The sequence below is a fragment of the Aotus nancymaae genome, unplaced genomic scaffold (assembly GCF_030222135.1).
Source record: "Aotus nancymaae isolate 86718 unplaced genomic scaffold, 86718_ANA_hifiasm-v0.15.2.pri h1tg000022l_1, whole genome shotgun sequence".
Classification (NCBI taxonomy): domain Eukaryota; kingdom Metazoa; phylum Chordata; class Mammalia; order Primates; family Aotidae; genus Aotus; species Aotus nancymaae.
In genome coordinates, this window is record NW_026988435.1 from 9160773 (window position 1) to 9179440 (window position 18668).

At 35.9% G+C, this 18668-nt stretch overlaps 1 protein-coding gene and 1 pseudogene across 1 annotated transcript in view; both read left to right on the forward strand.

The window, feature by feature from the left end:
* VGLL3 (vestigial like family member 3) overlaps nucleotides 1-6764 on the forward strand; it is a 48567-nt gene extending 41803 nt beyond the window's left edge. Inside the window, exon 4 of the mRNA XM_064380013.1 lies at nucleotides 352-6764. Coding sequence (XP_064236083.1) covers nucleotides 352-395 — 44 coding nt within the window. The 3' untranslated portion in view covers nucleotides 396-6764. The remainder of the gene's footprint in view (nucleotides 1-351) is intronic.
* Nucleotides 6765-7338: 574 nt separating this feature from the next.
* Nucleotides 7339-18063, forward strand: LOC105718832 (uncharacterized; annotated as a pseudogene).
* Nucleotides 18064-18668: the final 605 nt, after the last annotated feature.

The window sequence follows — 18668 nt, forward strand, 5'->3', positions numbered from 1 at the left end:
TTTTCTCCCAACATCACCTCCTTTTGAAATTACAAATAAAAGATTTCATTCATTCTATTTACTATTCACTCGTACTCCAAGCAAATAAAAACCATAGCAAAGAATTTGCGCTATATCAATAGCACTGTTTTAGTCTTGTGTTCTTGCCACATATTGTGTTAGCTGGCTTTTTGAAAATTGTGAGCTTCAGCACAAAATTTGTTTAGAGATCGGATTGTCTTCAGGTCAGACCTCACGGTTGCCTGGATTATTTTTTGGGTTTCTACGTCCAATGCATTGCAGATTATGCTAATTTTTGGTGCTAAATGTATTAATGTTCTTTGTATTTTCCCCATTGTTATTTTTTTACAGGTCTACAGCATCAAGACAAGAATAAGGAATCACCATGGTACTGAAACACACCATCTTAGTGAGTTAGGTTGCAACATGAATCCAAGGGCCCACTGGGAAAAGATGCTGTCAGGATTTTCCATTCAGCAAAAGGACATGAAAGACATGGAAGGAGAAGACAGTGTCATGCGGTTGACTTTGATTTTCCGCCTTTCTTTGAGAAAGCAGGGTGGGTCCTAGACATTGAAGAAAAACATTTTTACTTGTGTGTTTTTTTTCCTCATCTGAGCCTTTGCCACTGTGCAACTCTCTCTTTTTGTTATCTTGCTTTTATCAATATATAGCTAAGTTTCATTTCATTGTGATTCTTTTTTTTAACCAACCGCCTTGTCAGGAAAGGGTGAACCATACATTAAAAGGCTCATTCTTTCAGGAATACAAGTTTTTAGCTCTATGTGCATCTATTTTTGTAGAAATACAAAAAGTTTGGTTTAGAATTGATGGGCTATTTTTGAGGGATGTATTTTTTTTAATATTGTAAGAATTGTTGAGTTCTGTTTAAAGAACTTGCTCTCAGAGAAGCACTGGCAAAAATGTTTAAAATGCTTATCTCTAAGATGTCTGTGATATGCTCTGTCTGTGTGCTTTCTAGGTTACCTCAAATGTTTTATGTTCTTTCCTTTTTACAGAAGTAGCTATACCGTAGTCAAACCAACGCAGTATTGTTTTTATATTGAATCTCAGTAAAGATTTAATTCCATGCTAGCTCAATTAGTTTTGAATTATATGTTTAGCTTGAAAAGTGTTTTTTTTTAATGGCCACATTAAAGAAATGATATTTTATTACTTTGATTTCTCCCAAAGAGTAACTTGGAGGTTGACTAATAAGAAAGTTTGCATAAACTTTCAATCACATGAAGAGTTTGCCTAGAGGATAATAATTGTCTTTCTAGCCCATACAAATTTGACAAATGAAACCAGAGGTTATATACAACTACTAGGGGAAAAAAGTGCATTTAACCATGCTCCCTGCGAGTGCCTGTGGCTCATTTTGCTTGTTTCTAATTATTCATTCACGGCAATTTAAAAAGTCATATTTTAAATGGGATTTGTTTTTTCTGAAGAGCAGTTGAAGGAACAATATCTGGGAAGGTACTAGAGAAATTACAAAGCCCAGCTCTTTGTCATAATGCCATCTATCCCTGTAAGATGTAGTTTAAACACAAAGCTTAACAAGTCTTTTTTTGTTTGTTTGTTTGTTTAAATCTGGTTTTACTTGATTCAATTCTTTTTTAGAAAGAAATTCAGAGCAAAATAAAGTGTATATTAGGATTTAAATTTATGCTGCAATTTATAAATAAAACCAGAGGTTATATACAACTGAAATTGGGCTAAAAATTAAAAATCTGAGGATTTAACTTGATATGGCTCTCAGAATTTAAATAAAGTGAAGTTGAAATTATCATTAAGACACTGCTAGGAGAAGATTAAGATTATGAAAGTAGCAGTTATTGATAATATTAGGACTTCAAAGGCAAAGTTCATTTCTTCCTTCAACTGCTTCCAGAGATGTCATGTAAAAAAATTAGTGAAATATGGAAGTGTTTTAGTTTTATAAAGCGGTTTTTTCAAATTTCTCCCGTCTTTCTCACCACTCACATAAAATAGTATGTTCAGTGAAATACCACTTTCTCTCTTTGTCTGTATCGTATATGTCAAGTTTTTAAACATGAACATGGCATGTTCAACTAGGCAGAGTTCTCATAGATAATTTTCAAATATATTCCTTGGCTGTAATTTATGCATTTGTTAGTATCCTATCCATCTTTTGAGTTTTAGGTCTGTACACTCTCTTGCACTCTTGTCACTCCACACTTTGCTGTTTCTTATCTAGACTCTCTTTTACACAATATGCACATTTTGACCAATGTGGGGTCCAAACTTAAGATACCTTCCACTCACTAATAATATGAATTTAAATATCCTGGGAGTGGCCAGTTAAATTTTCTATGCTTTGGTCAGTAATTTGATTTGATAGAATGGTTTAATTATAATTTGCCCAAATATGAGGAACAAGAATTTAGTGAATCTATAAATCTGATTTTGCCTTGTGTCCTTCTGAGTTTTCAAAGAAGAGTATTCAACAATTCCCATGTGATGACTCACAGGGTTATTTGCCTCATCTACCTTTGGAATACATTAACTTTCCTTTTAATTTCTTGGAAAGTCGTGTTATACTCAAACTCATTCAGATCATTCCATTGGATTTTCCCAATGAAGAGGGGAAGGAATGCAATTACTCCTTGCTCCATTTCTTATTTTCCACCAATTTAAATTGAAAGGCAGAGGCAAACAATTAGATGTCTTCACTCTGAATGTAGACTTTGCTCTGTGTCTCTCCCGGTAACTGTCAGATAAAAAATATCTTGGCTCTTAGGATCTGAGGAATGTTGGGAACCTGATTTCTGCTGTACAGAGGAAAGGTCTGTAAGTGAGCTCTCTCTTTGAAAACAGGACCCAGGCTGGGTGTGGTGGCTCATGCCTGTAATCCTAGCACTATGGAAGGCAGAGGCTCAGGAGGATTGCTTGAGCCCAGGAGTTGAGGATCAGCCTGGGCAAAATAGGGAGATCCTATCCCTACAAAAAATGTCTTAAAAATTACATGGACATTTTGGTGCACACCTGTTGTCCCAGCTACTCTGGAGGCTGAGTTGGGAGGACAGTTTGAGTTTGCAGTTTGTAGTGAGATGTGACTGAGTCACTGTACTCCAGCCTGGGCAAAAGAGAACGATCCTGTATCAAAAAGAAAACAGGATCTCGGTGTTTGGCTTACATGGCCACTCAGGAGTGGATCAAAAATATAAATAGAGAATGAGCACGTCTCTATAATTGTCTGGCATCCCCTTGCTAGGACCATATTGCTATTATCACCAGAAGTCCTAAAAGAGGATGGGTTGCAATTTAGCGTGATATTCTGAATTCATTCCAAGTTTAAAATTCTATCATTCTCTGGCTCTTCTTTTTTCACATTAAAATGATGCTGTTGGACTTAGAGGCTTCTGAACTGCTTTATTGAGGGCTACCACCTGCCTCCCCAATTTTATATAAAACCACTCCACCTTTAGACAAAGGTGGCTTTGTCAGATTTTACAAATCAGATTTTATTCAAGCTTTCTAAATGTCTGTGAACTAGACTCTAGAAAATCATCTCATTTATTCTAAATAGAATCTATGCTTCTACCAGTAAACCGTCAGGAACTAGAAAACAACATAATGTTGACAAATCAGGAAGCTAACAGATTATTAGGTCTTTCATTGTTCATTTGAAAGAGCTTCTAAACTTTTGAGAAATCCATGTTTCTTCTTAAGAAAGTTAAGCACTCTCTCTTAACTTTCCCCTCCATTTGTTCTCCTTTCTCTTTCCTCTTAAGAGTATTTATATTATTTTGTTAAGCAATAAAAAATGGGCAAGATTGCTCTAAAATTTGCAAAATGAGAACAAGTGGATTGCAAATAATTGAGGGATTTATTTCTTTAACTTTATAAGACTTAAAAAAAAAACACCAAAATTCTAGGCACTGACATGAAAGTTGCCTTTGAGAAACTTGTTATTCATTATGCAAAACAGTATTTGCCAATTCCTGTTCTAAGATTTGCAGACTATGTCACACTATCTAGCTTTTGAGTTTGCTATCTGGTTTAATGTATTTATAATTTAAAGTGGCAATCGGAAACTATATTTCAAGAACCTGTGCTCTATCCCTTACTGAGTGTTCCTTATTTAAATAGTGTTAGCTGAATTAAACCAGTGGGGGCAGTGGCATTAAGTGGTGGTAATAGGAAAGTACAAATGTTAGAGTTTTGACTGAGAGATAAATAGAGAAGCAGAATGAATTAATGGAAAAGAATTTGGTTGTTAGGCCATCCTCTAAATTCTAGCTTAGCCACAGTTTTATATGTGGTTTGGGGCTTCATTTATTTTTCTAATGAGCAAAATGGGACAATACCTAACAAGAAGGCTGTGGAAGTTGGAAATCACACACACACACACACACACACACACACACACACACGATCAATCATCTGGCTCATATTAGATGTTCAATAAATAACAGCTACCACAGATGCCTATCAGTTGAGTAAGTGGTTCACTAAATTGAGCTGCCAAAGATCCCTTCTCTTCACATCCATAACTGTTTCTGCAGCAATCAAATAGATATATGGTTGTTTTTCTTTAAGAAATTACTGCAAAGAGAGTGTTTTTCTCCTACTAGCTGTTCCTCCTACCAGGTATAGGAGATAAATGTACATTTCTTAATGAGTTGACTTTTTAGTATGTCGTTTCTGAAGGAAAAATAAATTAACCTTAGAGAGGCATGTAGGTCCAACTCAGTTTTCTTACATATTCTAAAATTTTATTTATCCGGGACCCTATAAATTACTGTGTCCAAAATTATGAGGACAGTGTCATTTATTCACCAAAGTTTATATTTTTCAATTATACAGCCAACTTCCTTGGCACTTAGGATAAGAACATTTGTTTTGCAGTTATCCATTTCTCTTTTAAATTTCACTTGACTTAAAGGAAAGTTGCAAAATACGGTGGAAAAAATCTTCCGCATGAAAAGGGGGAAAGAAAACAGAACCATTTACGATCTCAGTCAGCAGATTTACTCTACTCAAACAAAAAAAGAAACAACCTTATTGGAAGCAGATGTTGACACTGTGTCAGTTTTTGAAGATGGAAGGAGTTCACTTGAGCCATTGCAGTTACAAAGGGGTATTGATGGCAGTTCGAATTCCTGATTGATCACTCTTGCAGCCAAGAGAAAGAAAGCAGAAACTGTATGGGATCAGAAATGAAATCAGCCTTCCAGTTTAATGTAGAGGATGCTAGAAACTCAGTTTTTTTTCTTTGTTTCCTGTAGGATAAAAGACATCTTTAAGAAAAGGTAAGACTTGGTTGAGAGAAAAATCACAATTTATTTTCTAAAAATATGTAAAGACCAAAGAGCTCTTTAAATATCTTATGAAAACATTGAAACTTATGAAAACATTAAAATCATTTTAGAAAAGTTAGGCTAAATTTTAGTTCAAAAACAATGTTGAAAACAAACATATAATCTATAAAAAAATGAATGGCTCTGGCAACTAGGGGCGTGAGTGGAGCCTATGAGGAAACCTCAGTCTCAATAACTTCAAAATGTTACTTTCCTCATTAACTTGGTCATGGAGACTGGTCACAGTAAAGACATTTAGAATTTTTAGTATTTTTTTTTCCTTTTAATCTTGTAGTGCTCTCTGGGAATTGCACCATGTACACTTTTCCAACCTATAGAAATCGTCATTATTGTTAAAATATCTTAATTTTCCTATTTCTTTTATTGTCTATTGTGCTTTTTTGGTTAAATATATTTCCATAGTTTCAAAGTATTGGTCAAAATAGTATTCTCTTGAAGTTGTTATCAATTTAATTTGATCCAGTGAGTTTATCTGAATCTCCTTTTTAAGTTCTAAGAAATTCTAATATAAATAAGTGTACTTTTACCAATTCCATTGTATAAGAAAACAGATACCTTTTAGAAAATGATAGGTCATCATCAATTCATTGTTTTAAAAAAAGCAATTTATGCACTACTAAATTTGGGATAAGAATAATTATTTTAACATGCAAGATTATTAAATTAGATTTTTGGTATATGCATAAGGTGTGAACTTTTCTATTGAAATCTCTTTATATTAATAGAGATGTACATTTCTTCCTATGCTGTGGCTAGAGCAAAAGTTATTAATGATTATTTACGCAGGTGATTTAATTTCTTAGCAAATGTACAAAATTTGATGTTATATCTGATTTAAAAATACTATTCCGTACATTTTTTTTGAGAGATAAAACATAGGGGAAGGTTTTCGTGTGAATTCTTTGTATCACTTTAAAGTACATATATTTAAAGGGAAGATATGAATTCAGTTTGTTTTTATTATATAAATCTAGATAAGGTGAAATGCTTTCGTGGAAAAAAAATACAGTGTAGTGAATTTTATATTTGTCACTTGATTAGGTAAACTGAAAACTAATAATAGAAGTATTATTTTATTGCATTGAAATACAATGAAATTTCAGACTTGTTAATTCTATAAGCAGTCATGCTACCTTAATTTTGTGATTCCAGAAATAAAAATTAATCTTAGTTATGCTGTCATTCTTAATTAATAAAAATGTATAATTCATAAAACTTTTGGCTTTATAAGATAATTATAAAATTATATATTTTTTCTGTTTTGTGGGGTTAGGGAAAAACATTTTCTTATTTCTATTCACTCTTCAAATGCAGGTCTCATAATACGTGTTAATGATATAAGATGATGGAAGACTTTGTAATAAAAACAGATGTCATTATCTTCAATTTGTTCAATAAATAATTTAATGTGAATTGAATGTTTATATTTTAATGTAGCATTTGGGTTTGGTCTGCATTTTGAGAATTTAAGGCTATTTTTGTTTCTTATTAAATTAAGCATCTTATTGCAACATGTTAGGTGTTTTTAATTAAAAAGTTAATTTTCGGAACAAAGAAATCTATATATTAGAGCAAGGAATAGATTAGAAAACACATATTCATAATGGATAGGCAAATGAAATGGGATATATTAATTACATAACAGCAAGAGTTTTGAGAATTTTATAATACCATGTTTCTAAGGCTATTGATTGACCAAGGTGTATTTTGTTGTTTTTACATTTGTTGACAGGGACCCTGCCATAAGTAGAATGAAACAAAAACTTTTCTACCATTCATTGACATTGAAAAGAGAATTCCAAACCTTGTATTCGAGAAAAGCTAGAGTTGCTTTACATGGGCCCTCAATTTTCTTATTACATGTATCTTTAATGTGAAGGTACTAAAGTCTGAAAATCAGCATTTAAATAATAGACTCTCCGGCACTACAGATGAAATAATTTGGCACAGGCTTTTTAACTGTCTACCACATTTAGAATACACCAAAATGAGCTTTATGATGGCTGTAAAACATTAATACAACAATAATGTCCTCAAACAACACAAATTTATTATCTTACAGCTCCGACATTCGGCAAAGATCTTAGTTTTGGTGGGCTATAGAAAATAGGCTGAGCAAAATATCTTCGGCTCAGTTCACGATGTATATAAAGAATTTTGATGCTTCCAAGAGAGAATCTTGCTGTTCCTTGCTTCTAGAGTCCTTTGCTTAGCTTCCTTCCATCTTCAAATCCAGTAACCTGGTCAAGACCTTCTCACATGCATCACTCTGACTTTCTCTTCTTCCTCTCCCTTACATGTTTAAAGACTCGTGATTACATTAGCTTCACTTGTATAATCCAGAATAGTCTCTTCATTTCAAGGTTCTTAATTTCATCTTTAAAGTCCCTTTTTCCATGTAAAATAACATATTCAATGATTCTGGGGATTAGGACTTGGAGGCATTATTCTACCTACAATCATTAGTATTGGACTTCCATCATTTTCTATCAGTCTTATAATCAAAAAAGACTAGTTCACTGGAAGCATTATGCTTGCATTGGCATTTGTGTGAGGGTTTATCTTCATTCATTGCACGTGAAGAAAATTCCTGTCACTATTTCAAATGTTTCATGTAGTTGTTATAGTGCTTCAGAATCCAAAGGGTTATGTGGTGTTTATGTAAGATGAGCAGTCTGGGGGGTGGAGAGCAGGTCATCTAGTGCAGATTCTTCCTAGCTGAAGTGTCTTTTCTCTGGGGACAACCAAGTACAATTTAATTGTTTTGCTGCCTTTTTTGGGAGCATAGGCCCATCTTGTGATGCCCTAAGTCTCCAAGCATCTCACTTGACCTGCTTATACACATTAGACTAAATAGCTAAATATGACCACATTGACGTGGTAAAGCTTTAACACTTTTGTCCAGATTGAATCACTCCATCTGCTATCAGTTAAGCAGTGGAAAAACTGTTGTGAAAAAGCAAACATGTTTTGATAGATTTAATGTGTAAAGAGGGTATCCATACTCTGGAATGCTGCTGATCAATAAATGAGCTGCAAGACTTTGTAAGAAACAACACTCAAGCACAACTGTTTTACTTTCCATACCAAGTTTGGCTGTGACTGAATGAAGAACACCAGCATTGATCTTTGCTTTGCACTTGTACAAGAGACTGTTTGCAGAGAGCCAAATATAGCAACAGAGGATTTAATATCTTGCCAAAAAATACAAAATCTGTTCCCCTTTAAGCATGACACTCTATCCTTTCTTGTGGATCTTGCTAAAAGGAAAATATAGCATTAAACTCCCCTATTCCTTCTGTTGAAAGCTCACTAATCTTTTTCAAATGAGCTATGCATGGTTTTGTGGTGTTTTCTGTTTCCAAAAGAAAATGACTACATGAGAAATCTGTCCAGTGTTATCATTTTTCTGACCAAAAAAAAAAAAAAAATACTTCTGGTGGTGGCTGTATTAATTAATTTGATTGTGATAATCATTACACAATGTTTACCTATATCAAATCATCATGTCACATTCCTTAAACATATACAACTTTTGTCAATTATGACTCAGTAAGTCTGGGATCTTTAAGTCAAAGATTAGAGTCAACAGAAATAAAGAAAAATTATGCTTTGATAGTTCAGGACTAATCAAGGATCTTTGAGAGACAGGCTATCATGCTGTGTGCCATTTTATATTAAATAAATTACAACAAAAAAAAATTGGCTTCAATCAACGAGGTGCTTTCTTTGTCTTAGAACATGGTGCTTTGTTCTGAGTGTTGTCTGATGGGTGGGTAGATTAGGTCAGATTTCTTTATAATGTGGTTAATGACAATAGCTCTTCTTCTCAGTTTATGGTGTATATAAAGAATTTGGAAAATAGTCTTGCAAACTTCACCAAGAAAATAGCTTTCTGCAGTGACAGCTTTACCAGACATCTCCGTGTGGGATTTTAAAACAAACACAAGGCTGTTTGGAAATACTTGGTATATGTAAATATGCAAAATATGCTGAACAGTGCTAACAGCTGTAGGGTGTACTCCCTCATCCTTCAGCAGAAATATTTTGGTGGCAGTGTGGTTATTTTTTCCATCTTTGCTTTTAATTCCCCCATCTTGTCTCCACCCACTCACCCATCCACAATCCCCTCTAAAAGCACAAATTTAACACCCTCCCCCCTACTTCCACACTGCTTCCAAGAGAATCATTTTAGTACATTCCCACTGGAAAAGGTGGGTGGTGCCTTGATGGAATGTTTCTGAGTTACGCGATGTTGTAAAGCCTGAGCTTCGGGGAACTTGCTTGGACTTGATCTGACACCAAGCTCACACACAGCCCAGACACTCTGCAGGCCAGATTCCATTAAGGCTTATCATTACAAGAAGAGGAAAAGTCCTGCTGTGAGTGGCACTCCAGCCATGTTGATTCCAAAGATCACAAAATAATCATTTTAAGTGTGTGCTATCAGGTTCTGCAACATCAAGGCACTCATCTATTTATGAAAAGAAGCGTATGCCTCATTTTTGTATACCTGTTCTCAGATCCCCAAAAGGGAGGAAGGACACAAGAAAAGTTAAAATTCAAAGTCTCTTTTCATAGTATCTTGAGGATCGAAGGTTTGGAAGAAAAAAGGTAGCAAATATGAAGAGAGAAAGCCCAGATGTGAGGACCATTTTCACTGGTGATTTGTTGATATTATTTAATCTTATATTTATGTTTATCTGTCCAAGGAAGATCAAGTGAAATAAGAAATCTAAACTGCTTTGGAAAAAATAAAGTACTATACATATTCAAAGAAATGGGAACCAATATTTATTGAAAGTCCTTGATCTATCATGAGTATTACATGAATTCCTCTCAAGTAATTCTCACAAATAGCAATATGCAGATAGCATTATTTGGGAAACTGTTAGCAATATAAAAATGAAGTTTGAGTTTCAGCAAAACATACATGCTACTTAGAAGCTGTATATTTTGGATAATTTTCTTCACCTCTAAATCACAGTGGGGTCATCTGTAGGTAAAATGAAGATATTAAAGGAAACTACTTCACAGAGCTGTTATAGGGATTACGTATTTAATTTGCTTATCACTAAGTAAATATTGTTGTTTCTCTTTAATTATCATATTTTTTCAGTAATTGAGGAAATCATCAGTTAAATCCTTTCCCAAGGGAACTGATATAATTTGACTCTGTGTCCCCACCCAAATCTCATCTTATAGCTGCCATAATTCCCAGGGTTATGGAAGGGACCTGGTGGGAGATAGAGAATCACAAAGCAGGTCTTTCCTGTGCCATTCTTGTGATAGCAAATGGGTCTACCAAGATCTGATGTGTTTACAAACAGGTGTTTCCCTGCACAAGCTCTCTCTTTGCTGCCATCCATGTAAGATCTAACTTGCTTCTCTTTGCTTTCCACCATGATTGTAAGACTCCTCAGGCACATGGAACTGTAAGCTCACTAAACCTTTTCCTTTTGTAAACTGCCCAGTCTTGGATATGTCTTTATCAGCAGGATGCAAATGGACTAATACAGTTAATTGGTACCAGTAGAGTGGGGAAACTGCTGAAAACATACCCAATAATGTGGAAGCAGCTTTGGAACTAGGTAACAGGCAGAAGTTGGAACAGTTTGGAGGGGTCAGAAGAAGACAGAAAAATATAGGAAAGTTTGGAGCTTCCTAGAGATTTGTTGAATAGCTTTGACAGAAAGACTGATGAGATATGGACAATGAAACCCAAGATGTGATGGTCTCAGGTGGAGAGGAGGAAATTGTTGGGAACTGAAGCACAGGTAACTCTTGTTATGTCTTAGCAAAAAGACTGGAGGAATTTTTCCCCTGCCCTAGAGATTTATGGAACTTTGAACTTGAGAGAGATGATGATTTAAGATGTCTGGTGGAATAAATTTCTAAGCAGCAAAGCATTCAAGAGGTGACTTGTGTGCTGTTAAAGGCATTCAGTTTCATAAAGGAAGCAGAACATAAAAGTTCAGAAAATCTGCAGCCTGACAATGTGATATAAAAGAAAAACCCATTTTCTGAGGAGAAATTCAAGCTGGTGGCAGAAGTAACAAGGAGCTGGACGTTAACCCCAAGCCATTGGGCATGTCAGAGGTCTTCATCGCAGCCCCTCCCATCACAGGAGGCTTAGGAGGAAAACATGGTTTTGTGGACTGGGCTCAGGGTCCGTGTGCTGTATGCAGTCTAGGGACTTGATGCTCTGTGTCCCAGACACTCTAGCCATGACTGAAAGGGCCCAACTTAGGGGTTAGGCTGTGGTTTCAGAGGGTACAAGCCTCAAGCCTTGGCAGCTTCCACATGACATTGAGCCTGGGAGTGCGCAGAAGTCAAGAACTGACATTTGAGTAGCTCCACCAGGGAAAAAAACCACAACCTGCTGAGGTGCTTGCTGAAGGCAAAAGGGAATACAGAATGGGTGGTAGAAAGAGGTAGTCATCGATACCAGCTATGTGCATGTGACCAGTTGCAGAAACGGAGACTGCAATTATCGTGAGTATTTCCTACTCCTTTAGTCAGAAACATGTTTGTGCACATATACACTTGCACTAAGAAAATACCTTCATTCTGTTTCCTTTTTTCCTTTATCAAAGGAAATGATACAGGAAAAATCATATGTCATAAGATTTATTGATATAATGTCCGCATTTAAATGTTGTTAACTTTATGTAATAGCTTTTAGGTTGGGGATTGTTTCATTTCTGGTTGTATGAAGGATAATTGTATTTAGGTGTAATTATGATCTTGTTATCATCTTTATTTGAAAATTGTGTATGATTCAGGATATGTGTATGGGTTCAATCTGACAAGGGGTGGCCTTGTGGTGGTTAATACTGTGTGTCAACTTGAGTGTATTGAAGGATGCAAACTATTGATCATGGGTGTGTTTGTGAGAGTATTGCCAAAGGAGATTAACATTTGAGTAAATGGTCTGGGAAAGGCAGACCCCCCCCCCCCCCAACTTAATCTGGGTGGGCATAATCTAATCAGCTGCCAGCACAGCTAGGATATGAGCAGGCAGAAGAACATGAAAAGACTAGACTGGCTTCGCCTCCCAGCCTACATCTTTCTCCCATGCTGGATGCTTCCTGTCCTTGAGCATCAGATTTCAAGTTCTTCAGCTTTGGGACTCGGACTGGCTTCCTTGCTCCTCAGCTTACAGATGGCCTATTGTGGGACCTTGTGATCATGTGAGTTTAATACTGCTTAATAAACTCCCATCTATCTATCTATCTATCTATCTATCTATCTATCTATCTACACACACACACACTCCCACACACATATATATAAACTATTAGTATATATATACACACACATATATATATGTAGATACCCTATTAGTTCTAGCAGGACAGAACTAATAGGATATCTACATATATATGTGTGTGTGTGTGTGTGTGTGTGTGTACTAATAGGATATATACATATGTCTGTGTGTGTGTATATATATTATATATATATATATATATATATATATGTATGTATGTATATATCCTATTAGTTCTGCCCTGCTAGAGAACCCTGACTAATATAGGCACTCAGCTGTGAGTTACAGAGCCAGGATCCAAACCTAGATTTAGCCAAACAAGAATCTCAGAAATCCATACCATCCCCCCAATTTTTGCTATTGTCATATCTGAATGTATTTACTGTGAGATTTTAATAATCTCATTGCAAACTGGGATTAAAAGAGACAATAGAAGGAGCTAAAAATGGCCAGAAAGGGTAGGGTACTTTGGAAGAGTGAGGGAGATTAAGGAGGCTTTCATGAATGAGAGTTATGAGAGACTTTGGAATTTTAGAACATTATTTGCAACTTGGGGATACAGAATAAATTCATCTGACATATTCTTCTGGTTTGAAGGATTATGATTATTTCTTTACTCAGCTCATCCCCAAATCTCATTAAAATAGTGAATAACAGATTGGAAGAATTATGGCTTCTTTATGTTGAAATCTTTTTTTTCCTCTGAAACTGTCAACTCCCTAATCTCTTTAAGTGTTCAGTTCTTGTTTTATCTGCTAGAAAAAAAAAATCAAAATTACATTTTAGTCCTGAAATTTTTTAAAATAAAATACCCTCATTTCTCACAGTGGGAGTATGTGTTTGAGCAGAACTTTAATAAATATGAATAGAATAAGTCATTTGAAAACACTTATCACCTGCATCTTCTGTGTTGGAAAGCTGAGAGGTTATAAGATTTTATCTTCATCTTATTCCCCAGTTGCCAACTGTGTGAAGTGGGAAATGTACCCTTCCTCATTAGTAAAATGGAGATGGTAATACCTACATTATAGGATAGATATGTGGATTAAATGGGATAACGTGTAAGTGTCTGTTTAGTACTAGACTTCCCTGGAAGTTTAGAATTTTATGCATCTATTAGTATTGGCTCAAATTTACTAGGCATCTATAATCAGGAACTTTACAAAAGTCAACTCATTGAATCCTCAGAACAACTTTACAAGTTGGGTTTCCTTATTTTCACATTAGAGATGAGAAAACTAAGTTGCAGAGATTTTAAATAACATGTCAAAAGCAGAATCAGAATTAAATGTCCAGTCATGTAATTTCAAAGCTCATCTATTTTCCACCACACCAAGCTCTATCTCAATCTACTATACAAATAATATTGAGTGCCTAGTGTTTGCTCACATTCACATATAAAATATAAGTAAAGCAGAAGTCTAGAGATCCTACTATGGGTAACTGAAAGCCTGGTTTTTAAACTGTTTATACCACAAACTAGCTGTATTCTCTGCACTACTGTCTTACTTTCCTAAAATTGAATTATGAGACTGACACATTATGATAAGTAATTGGACAATCGAGTCCAATTTCTGCAACAGAAGTCAGATAATTATGAACTATAATCTCCATTTTCTTCTTTCTCTAAACTCATGAAAATAAAGCAGGAGAAATCACCCCACCCAATACAAGTAAAACAAAGTAGTGATTTCATTCCCCAGAAGTCCTGATTTAAAGTCATATGGATGTTTAATCCATTTTCCTTAACAGTGTTGACAGTGAATATAGGCGCTCTCTCTGATCGGGCAGTGCACATTCATCAAAACAAGTCTCAGAAATGCCGGCTTTTTCACGGAGATGTTTTCAGATGCATCCATTGCACCTTGCTCTCTGCTATACTTTGGGACCTGTGAGACTTCTAAATGTGTTCATGCTCCCTGACTCCATGACAGTTCTCTTAGACTTGTCAAAAGAATTCAGCTTCTCTGATGTGAATCTTTTTAGTGCATGTCCCAGAGTAGATTTTTACCTGTTTTTATTTCTTGATTGTTCTACTAGGTCTTTGCTACCCCAGCCCTGCTAAACTTTGGCTGCTAGAGCGAGCCAGGAACAGGCTTTCCCTCTGAGGTCTAAAAGGATTAGCTTTGGAAAGTTAATCACCTAGTGGCAGCTCCAGGGTTTGTGGGGCCTGAAACTTATGATGGCGGGGGGAGGATGACCTTTAAGAAAAATAATACAAAATGAATACTAAATTTTGTACATAAGTGAAGACTGAAAATGAGAAATCATAATTGACAAATTTTGGAAAGCTAATAAATGCCCTAAAACACAAAATTCAGAAAAATAATGTATATTTTTATTAATTACTTGCTTAAAGATGCATATGTGATACACTGCATTTCTAATAACCAGTTTTTATCTTCTGCTTTTTTTTCTCTTTTCACTATACTCTTGTGCTTGCTGATAGAACACTGATAGGATATGTTTGTAGAGAGAGGTCATCGCAGGCCCATTTGAAACATTGCAGTGGAGGAGTTGACATATTCCTAGAAGCTATTTATACACCAGGGAATGATTATCTAATTGTACATAGATGTATTTAAATATGGCATAAATATATCCACTAAATCACAGTTGTGTGTACTGATCAACTCAACCTTCTCTTTGCTTCATCTCTACCATCCCATGAGGGGAAGCTGTGATGGAGAAGACAGTGTATGTGAGTGAAGGAGACAACAGTGGGTAAAACAACTAAGTTCTGAGAAAACTACAAAAACAGATGTCAACATGAGCTCTAGATTCATCCCAAGACCTGGCAAAGGGCCTGTGCAAGTGAGACCCTGGAGCTTTAGCCAGTTAGCCTCATGGCAAATCTCCTATGCACATGTCACCTAAGCTTGTCTCCCATGATAAAAAAGGAAGTTCTATTTGGAAAGGCACAGTCTGATGCCTTTCCAAATAGAACTTTGCTATTCCCAGACTGTGGCTTTGCATTTTTAATTTCTGGTTCCTATCTGTTGTAGTACATTAAACTGAGAATTAAAAGATAATAAGGTGAGGTGTGGTGGCTCATGCCTGTAATCCCAGAATTTTGAGAGATTGAGGTGGGTGGGTCACTAGAGTCCAGGAGTTCGAGACAAACCTGGGCAAAATGGTAAAACCCCTTCTCTATGTCTCTACAAAAAAAAAAAAAAAAAAAAAAATACAAAAAGTAGCCAGGTGTGGTGGTGCATGCCTATAACCCCAGCTACTTGAGAGGCTGAAGTGGGAGGATCACTTGGGCCCAGGAGGCAAAGGTTGAGGTGAGCCCAGATCGCACTACTGCACTCCAGCCTAGGTGACAGAGCAAGATCCTGTCAAACAAACAAACAAACAAAACGCCAAGAGTGTAAGAGAGTTACATACACAATAACCAAGATATAAAAAGACCAGGTTGAGGGAGAGAGACAGAAGGGAAAGTTAAAAATGTTTGGAGAACATTTTACATAAACAAACAAGAAAAGTCTGTAAGATGACTCTGAACTGAAGAATTCATGTGCCAATAACCTGATGCCGAGAATTATAAGGAATGAATTATCCTCCGGATAAAGCAGTCTTTTTTTTCTTAAGAATAAAACTATTTGTTGTTTGCAATTATGCATGATCATGAACCAGAACTACATCATGTATTAAAGTAATGGAATCTTACTGAATAATGAAGCATTACCTAAAGAATACTTTCTTAGATTATCTGAAAAAAAAAAAAATCCTGACCTATTTTTGTTAATAACAACTCGTGTGCTCCTAGAAAAAAAAAATTGCCAAATTTCCTTGATGTGTTTACTTCTCTGTAAAACAGGAACAACATGACTGGACAATCTTTAAGGCTTCTTCTAGTTCTAAACATTTTTGTACATGTATTTTCTTTAAATATAACACCATACCCTATTTAGACATCATCATTCATATTTTCCTGGAGCTAGAATAGTTTGGAAAAAGTAACCTAATTGGAAAAGATTATTTAACAACTTCTTCAGATGTTAATGGAAGTTGGAGCTATAAAAATTCAATAATGACAATGTTGTTCAGAGTGGAACAAAGAAAAATTCCAAACAATCTCTGCAACAAATGCCATTAGCATTTATGTAATCTAAAGTTTTAAAAAAAGAGAGAGAAAAAAGAAATAGCAAGAGAGACATGATTCGCTTAGGAATTTGACATCCTGGATTTTTGTGTTTGACAGTTTTTCTTTCAAGGAGCCAATATGCAAACCTGTGCACAATTTAGACATTTAGCTCATCCCATGTGTTTCATGTGCTGGTTTGAATTATTCAATGGTGGAAAATAGAAATGTAGACTTTAAAAATAAAAATATTCACAGCATTCTTGTTACTAATTACATGCAGCACAGTAGACAAGGTTACAGACATATATCATTAAAGACATAACAGGTTATTCAACTCAGTCAGCTCTGCTGCTTTTTAAAATCCAAATCCTTGTTATGTGTCCAGCTTAATTTTAACGATCTATGTTGGCTTCTATAGATTCTTCTGGGACACTAGTAAGTGGCTAAATTTCAATACAATTTTCCTGCATTTGCTGACTGCTTAATTTCTTTGTGACTGAATTTCATGTAATTACCTACAGTCATTCACACTTTCATTAGGAAAAACAGTTTATCATGATAATTTGAAGGCATTTACCACCTGCTCATGATGCTATCCAGCATGTAGACAAAGCAAGTCAAATGAATACAGTCCTTGCCCTCAACCTCCTCGGTCTGGCTGTTTCATGTGGATGGATCTCTATCATGTTCTCTTCTATCAGTAATGTTTCCATAATAGTCATATTTGACTTGCCTCATTTCTCATAAGTACGTCTTCCACAGCAAAAGTCCTAACACACATTTCATCTATTTTCACCCTCATCATAGCTTTGTTGTAAGTAGATTGCTCACATCAAGCCTGAGGCCCTTTAACTGGGCAGTGGTGGTTACAAATTTTGGCCAGAGCAGTTCATTCTGATGTGGAGGAAGACACAGTTTCTCTTCCTGAATAAACCACTCTGTTCTGGAAAGGAAAATCACATTAGTCTCCTAGCAGGTACTGAAACTGTTTGCCCAAGAGACTGCTCCCTTCCTAGACTTTCCAGTGTCCCATGTAGTATCACCAGAGGATTGAGCCCTGGCACTGGCAGGAGATTGGAGGGTGAGACCGGGTACAAGGAGAAGCCAGGATATTTCTCAGTCTCCTGCTCTGCTTTGGACAGCGTCTCTGGCAGCAGCTGTGTCTCCCACAGTGATTACGACTCCTTTGAGGCCTTAGCTCCAGACACACTCCCAACTCCTGCTGGGTATCCTGGTGTCTGGGCTCCCTTTAGAATGCTTCTCCTTTTTGCCCCTATAGGTGGGAGCGGCTTCCTGATGTTGCTAATCTCTGGTTTTTTGACCATCTCCGTAGCTCGTCTATTACTGTATAACCAATTTCCTGCTTCAAATTTGCTATTTAAGGACTCAGAGTGGTTTCTATTGACCTGATTGAAATACGGCATATACAATTTTGCCTATAAGGAGTGATCCCAGGAAACAAATCCTCAATAAAGGATTTTATGTTAGAGCATGAAAGTAGGAATGACCCACATGCAGGCAGAGAGGGAATTTTAATATTCCATGCTATGCAGTGGGATCACAACCACCTGGGTTATCAAGGCTTTAAGATAGTAAGTAATCTGTTGTACTCTGCTCCTATGGCAGTAACAATGATTACAAATATTGTAGAGCTTGATAAAGTATTTGAGACAACACTACATGGTTTCCAAAAAAAAGTCAATGCAAGACTTTTAAGTTTCAGCTCAAACCCAGGTAGAAAACCAGAGTATTTGATGACAACTTTCAGTGAATTATTTTTACCCATTATACATACAGGACAGCATGGCTAAAAGTCAGGAGTAATGTCTTGTGTAGTTTGGAGAATTTTGAAGGAAGATGGTCAGATAACTTTGCCAAATTTCTTCTGTTAATGTTCAGGGATTAGTGAGAAAGCAATGATTCTCTTAGAAATGAACAGAAACCTGTTTGTTCACAG